The sequence below is a fragment of the Erpetoichthys calabaricus genome, chromosome 11, assembly GCF_900747795.2.
Source record: "Erpetoichthys calabaricus chromosome 11, fErpCal1.3, whole genome shotgun sequence".
Lineage (NCBI taxonomy): Eukaryota > Metazoa > Chordata > Cladistia > Polypteriformes > Polypteridae > Erpetoichthys > Erpetoichthys calabaricus.
This window is the reverse complement of record NC_041404.2, coordinates 96,879,919-96,887,418: the sequence shown is the minus strand read 5'-3', so window position 1 is coordinate 96,887,418 and position 7,500 is coordinate 96,879,919. Positions and strand designations below refer to the sequence as shown.

General features: G+C 37.1%; 1 protein-coding gene across 2 annotated transcripts in view; it reads right to left on the bottom strand.

The window, feature by feature from the left end:
* The window catches only part of mxd3 (MAX dimerization protein 3), a 111,514-nt gene that overhangs the window by 21,381 nt on the left and 82,633 nt on the right, over positions 1-7,500 (bottom strand). For both annotated transcript variants that reach the window (XM_051933565.1, XM_051933566.1), the window contains exon 5: positions 704-869. In XM_051933565.1, the coding sequence (XP_051789525.1) occupies positions 704-869 (166 nt within the window). The remainder of the gene's footprint in view (positions 1-703; positions 870-7,500) is intronic.

Genomic DNA, 7,500 nt, shown 5'->3' with positions numbered 1-7,500 from the left:
AGCACGTTAAGGATCTCAGGTTCAAGTGAAATGGAACAATAATGTGAAATGTTTCACTTAACGACCTGTACTAGGAAGGCATGCATAAGAAAAACACCCAATTATTAGAAATCACAGACATCTTCATTTAAAAGAAAAACAAACTAAGTGTTGGTGCAAACAGCTATGGCTGGTGCCAAGAGATTAACTAGAAAAGAATTTGTCTGTTTCACAGCTATTATACTGGGTTCCACTGATCTAAAACAATGTAATGGCCAGGGCTGCTTTATGCTCAAAAACTGCAAAAATAGTATGTAGCCAACCAAAACACTATTAAAATAAGCATTTTAAGAAAATGGAGGAAAGAACTGAGAGTTTTAAATCAAAATGAAATTTGGAAAGGAAAACACTTGCTAAAACTCAAGATACTATTTGAGATGTTTGAAATAATATAACTAACATGGAGGCAGGTATAAATTACATCAATTCTATGACATGACTGTAATGTTAAGTGCAACAGAATCCCTTTCCAAAAACATTATAAAAGTGGAAAAAGCACATTCTATATATTTACAAATAATAAGGCAAAACATTTTAATTTCTATTGGTTGGTGTACTGAAAATAGGAGTTTCAATACATACTTAATCGAGTGATTTATATACACTTATAATAACTGAACATAAATTCCAGTAAATTATTTACAAGCTTAGTACATATCCTTACCTCTGTCTGAGTCAGACCTTTCAGAAGATAATGCTGACCCCATACTGTCACTTCGTATCCTTTCTTGACCTCTTAATAGCTGCTCCAGTCTTCCCCGTAGCCCTCTTTGCTCCCACCGTAGCTTGTCCTTTAGACGCTGTGCAAACTCATCCTGTTCCTGTAATTTCTACAAATAAAAAAAGCAACATACCAAATCTTATACAGTAATACACAATAAATAATGTACAGTACATGAAATAAACACATTCACAATATTGTAATTCAGTCTTCCTGGAAGTATTTCCAAATACTGCACTGAAAATGTACATTTCAGATTTTGTGATGTGAATGTTGATCATAAGGGGTAAACATAAAATATGCCATTCTAAAACAGCTATTGCTTTTCTGACTTGTAATTAGTGCTGGGCGGTATACCGGTATTTTTGTTATGATATGGATTTTTCTTATACCGCAACACCGGTTTAAATTGCCTAAACGACGTTCGGAACGTAGTGCAGCAGGAAACTGTTCATGTGGGGACCTTTTTCACTGCTACACCGTTAATCACAGATGTGTTGCGCGGGGGCTCTTTTTCACTGCTACACCTCTAAATAGGTAGTGTAGGTATTGCGCTGTGAAAATGGACAGAGAACATTCCGAAACTGAAGCTGTGGCCGACGATAAAGTTGAACATGATGATACAGAAGAACTTTTGCCGAAAAAAAGGAGTCACGTCCGTTGCCTGGAGATACTTTGGTTTTAAAAGGTCAGATGTGGACCATTATGTTCAAATGTGTAAATACTGTTTCCATACTACTGGATAATACTGCAAGCCAAGTTGTACTTGTTTTATTTGTTTCCAATACAGTATAATGTACCTGGGTACTGTGTAATAGTGTGACGACATGTTGACTTTAATCTTGCCGTTTATGACGAGAATAAAGTCGACATGTTGACTTTATTCTCGCCGTTTATGTCAAGATTAAAGTCGACATGTGTGACTTTATTCTCGTAATTTGTCATTAAAGTAGAACATCGTAAACTAAACTTCATCGTAAAATGAATATTTAATTTACTAGATTTTCTCAAACCCCGTCATAAGTTATATAGCACATTAAATGCTTTGTTTTAAGTGTTCCCCGAGCCATGTGAAATTGGTACGTGCTTCTTAAACTGACTTCCTCTTGTACTAAGAGGAGGCGCAGACAGCACACAGAATACATTCACTTCATGATATTCCTGCTCTCTGAACATTTAGAATGCTAAGATAAATACTTGATATCATTTTCATGATGAAAGGCATTAAAGCATGTATTAATCATGTGGGGACACTGCTGCCTCGCAGCAAAGGTGTCTTGGGTGTACCCTGCCTTGAATTTGCATGTTTTTCTGCTGGGATTACTCGGCGTGCTTCAGTTTCCTTTCAAAGTCATGTAGGATGTGGGGTTTTGTTCTGCTATATTGACCCTGCTAGTGTACGTTTTGCTCGTATTCACCCTGCGATGTGCTGTCGCAACATTCAGGATTTGCTCCTGCCTCACACACAATGCTTACTGGGATGGGCGCAACCCTGAGTGGATGGCATAATTAAACATGTATAATGAAGATATTTTTAAAGTTCTGAACACTCCGTGGGCTAAGTTTATAACTAGTTTTAATTTCACAAAGACATTTATCGTTTGGTGATTGGTAATGTGGAGAAAGAAAAAGGAAGGATAGGAACTGGGGTTTTGGTACGTCAGACAAACAGCACGCGTGCATTAAAGTAAGCCCGCTCAGAAGAACATCCTTTGAATTCTGTGTTCATGTCTCCGACCACCAGATCACAAACCCAACATTTACACAATATTTACGTTAAACCTGTGTGATACCCATTCATACATCCAGTTTTTTCGAGCCTCGTCACAACTGCCATAAAGTTCTTTACACTGAACGTACACCTGGGGACCCCTTACTACGAGGGAGCAGCACTACCGCCTCACTACCGTGCATGTTTAATACCTGCTTTAATGCATTTCATCATGAAAATGTATATCGAGTATTTATCTTAGCATTCTAAATTTTCAGAGAGCAGGAAAATAATGAAGTGAATGGATTCTGTGCGGTGATTGCTGCCGGCACCTCCTCTTAGTGCGGAGGAAGTCAGTTTAAGGAGTGTAGTGATTACCAACTGGGTCGGGGAACACAACAAAAAGCATTTAATGTGCTGCATTAACTTATGACGGGGTTTGAGAAAATGTACTAAATTAAACATTGATTTTAGGATGAAGTGTAGTTTGCGACATTCTACTTTAATTATAAAATAAACTATGAGAATAAAGCAGAAATGTCGACTTTAATCTTGACATAAACGGCGAGAATAAAGTGGAAATGTCGACTTTAATCTCGACATAAGCGTCAAAATTAAAGTGGAAATGTCGAGAATAAAGTCAACATGTCGACTTTATTCTCGACATATAGTTTGTTTTTTTCTTCCCTGTGTCCGTATTTTTTTTCTTCTCCATGGCCCTAATACGATTCCGTAGAGCTATACAACAAATAGCATCATAAATGCAAGTTGCAGTTTTATTATTTATGTATATAGCTTAGCTTGAAGCAAGGTCCATATTCATGCAGTTTGCCTAAATGATGGTTCAGTTGGTAAAGATGTCATCACCAAGTTGCACTTATTTTATTTTATTTTAATTTGGTGAATACTGTGTAATGCACTTGGGCTTGAAGTCTTGGAAGTAATAGAATTATTAGTGGAAGTTGCACTACTATTTATTTTATTGTTATTATTTATTAATTTAAATATTATGCAGTTTAATGATGGTAAAACTGTTTAAAAAGTCACTTTAACATGTCAGTGGACAGAGATGGTTAACATTAACAGAAAGTGTAGTTGGTTTACAAAAATATTTACTATTTATTCCTTTTCTAAGACATGTTCAGTGCAATACAACTTTTGACAAGCACCTCTGGATATTTTACTAAGTCTAAATGCCTCTTTGGATGGTTGAAAATATGTTGTCAAAATTATAGTTTTAAGTTGTTTGCAAAATTTATTCAATAAAAAGGTTCTATATTTTGACTGCAACGGTCATGCAATGTGATTCCTTCTCTTCATTAGTGCCACCCCCTTGAAAACTACCACTTTAAGGGGCCATGCAAACCTGTATTGATACTTGTGTGCACATTAAAATGTGTTTTTGTACAATGTTCAATGCTCATGACAGTGGAATTGGTTATTCTTAGCCAGTCTACTGCCGTAATTGCACTGGAAAATGTGGTTAACATCCACTCATGCACGGGGAAAAAATACCGTCGAATACCGTGAAACCGGGATAATTTAGAAAAATCCCGTGATATAAAATTTTGGTCATACCGCCCACCCCTACTTGTAATACAGCATTTCATTCAGGACTTCACCCACAAAAAGAAGACCAAGTTATTGAACAGTTGCGAGTTATATCTCACAGTATCACGAAAGCAGGTGACCTGAAAATATTTGAGTTTGTATTAGAAAACATTTAGATAAAAACAAAATTCTATATTATTTGTAACTTGTGAAATTACATATTTTGCCATGCTCACTATTCACAGAAAAATCTATTTATTGATTAAATGTAGTGGATATCCATTTTAATATCTTCAGTGAGAAAACAGCATAAATTGAAAACATTTTAAATATGAATTTATAACTGTTTCAAGAGTGAATTGATCCATTTATAGTAGTATACTATCTGTTACCCTTATTTTTCGTGTTGCTTCAAAACCAAAATAAATCTGTAACAGAAAATACATTTTTTTTTGTTTTTATACTAAAAGAATAAAAGTTTCCATACACTGACAGATAAAACTAAAAACATGTTATGTCATGTATTTTCAAATGTAGGTAGGACTGTTTTGACAGAAAGGTAGAAAAATTAGAGGACACAAATGTGGGAAAATGGAACTGCAGAATTATCACTGTTTTGGAGCTTTTCCATACTAAAGTTAGTTCAGTTTGACTGAAATGTATTATGCATCAAAATGATACTGTATGATGTTTTATCCTTTTCTAATACATACTGTACAATACTTGTACTAAAAACTTAATCAGTGCATTTATCAATAATGGCAAGTTAATTCTACTTGAAAATATAAAATTATCCATCTTAAATACAAAAATATCACAAGTGGTTGTTTTTGAAACATTTTGATATTCTTTCTTCATTAAGAACTTTGTCTTTATAGGCTGCTACACTAAGATAACACGCTGCACTCAGTTGCTTCAAAGGCCTATCAATTCATTACATTTTTTTTCGTCTCAAGTATACTTTGAATTAGCATTAGAAAAAACTTAAAACGAGAACAGGCCATTCAATCCAACAAAGCTGGTCAGTTCTGTCTGCTTAATTCCTTCAAAATAACATCAAGTACAATTTTGAAGGTCCATAAAGACCTACTGTCTACCACACCACCTGGTAACTTACTTCATGTGTCTGTAATTCTCTGTATAAAGAAATACTTCCTAATGTTTGCGTGAAATATTACCCTTAACAAGCTTCTAACTGTGTTCCCGTGTTCTTGTTAAACGAATTTTAAAGTAACAACATTGATCCACTGTGCTAATTCCCTTCATAATTTAAAAATCTTCAATTAATTCACCTTAATTAATTTTGCTTTATCTAAAAAGGCTCAGCTTTTTTAATCTTTCCTCATAACTCATCCTTCGAAATCCCAGAATCAGTCTAGTCGCTCTTCTGTTGACTTTTTTCTAGTGCTTTTATGTCTTTTTGATTGCATAGAGACCAAAGCTGTACACAGTACTCCAGATGAGGCCTTACCAGTGTGTTATAAAGCTTCAGAACAATCTCCTTTGACATGTACTCTACATATCGTGATACATAACTGAACATTCTGTTAGCTTTCTAAATGGCTTCTGAACACTGTCTGGAAGTTAACAGTGATGAGCTCACTACGACACCTTCTTCTCATAAAGGTGTGCTTTCAATTTTTAGACCTCCCGTTGTGTACTGGCATCACCCGCAAACTCAAAAAGCTTGTTATTTATGTTACATATCCAGATTATTTATATATATATATATATATATATATATATATATATATATATATATATATATATATATACTGTACATATTATATATATATATTATATATATATATATATATATATATATATATATATATATATATATATATATATTGTCACACATGTATGATTAGGAGGCAGTCAAAGAGCCTAAAGGTGAGTGAAACATCGCGAGATAAAGGGATATCACGTGGTACTTACCTGAACTCTTTTTTCCAACAGCCAACAGGACACAAGAAGAGAATTAATCCCGCAACTTCCGGGTTTTCAAAATGGTCGCGATGACGTCACTTCCGGTCATTATTGATGACATCACTTCCGGCACCCGCAAACCACATCACTTCCGGTTCCTGTTGCCACATCACCATTTTGCCAACCATTTCCTGTCACATGTTTTTCTGCTCTATAAAACCACCATTTTGTTTTCAGTTCATTGTACTTTCAAGACTTTGAATCGCTTCATTTTTTCAATATTGTCTGTAAGACAATATACGGGGACGGTCCCCAAATCTTTATTTTGTATTTGTGACTTTCTTATCGATCACAATTGGCGTAGTCGGCATGAGTTATTGTTCAAGATGTCTGAAGAACAAGACCTGAATAGCGTTCTCTCCACGATCATGGGAGATTTACAGTCCCTGAAAATCCAGATGGGGGAAACCAGGACTCAATTGGCGGAATCGGAGGCTCGTTCGGCCGCTAGGATACGGACAGAGGTCGCTCGGGCACCACCCATTGCTTTGACTACCCTTACTGAGTCGGATGACTATGAAACATATTTTTTGATCTTCGAGCGTACCACTATGCGGAACGCATGGCCGAGGTCGGAGTGGGCGTACCAACTGGCTCCCTACCTGAAGGGAACGGCGCAGAGAGCCTATTATGATTTAACTGAGGAGCAGGCTGCTGATTATGACGCTCTCAAACTAGAGGTCTTTAAACGCTACGGCGTATCTCCGGAGCAGCAGGCAAGAGAGTGGAGGGAGTGGCGATTTGACCCTGAGAGCCCATTGAGAACCCAGGGCTTTGAAGCCTGGGGAAAGGTCTGTCGTTGGCTACGGCCTGACGTCAATGACTCTCATAAAATGGCCGAAATTCTGGCGTGTGAGACCATTGTTCATGCTCTCCCCGAAAACATAGCCCAGCAAGTCCGGAAACACAATTACGAGAACATGGATTCTCTTATAAAAATTGCGGAGCGTCACTGGGCGTCTTGCAAATCGGGAAGATCAGAACGGTTCTCTCGCCGAACCCAACAGGCACGTGGGGCAGCTCCTGAGCCCCCCCGACAAGCTCCCGAACCTGCCGTCTGTAGAAGGGATAGACCACCTAATCTTCCCCGCTGTTTCAAGTGTGGGGAGGTTGGACATCTGTCTCCAAACTGCTCCTTTGAACCGATGGATTGTTCGTTGGTAAGGGGGGAAAGGTACTGTGCCACCGTGAGTAACCCTTTGTCTCTTCCCTACACAGGTGCAGTTATTATAAATGGCAGAAAGGTAAGGGCAATGTTTGATTCCGGAAGTAACATTTCTATTGTTGCTACCCGTTCCGTTTTACCGCAACAGTGGACTAAAATAAAAACCAGTCTAAAATGTATTCACGGAGATATCCGGTATTATAAAACAGCCAGATGTATTGTGACTGTAAATGGAAATTTAACAAGTATGGCCATGGCTGTGTTACCAGATCCTCCTTTTCCAGTTATACTAGGTAGAGACTGGAATGAAATTATTAGCGGTAA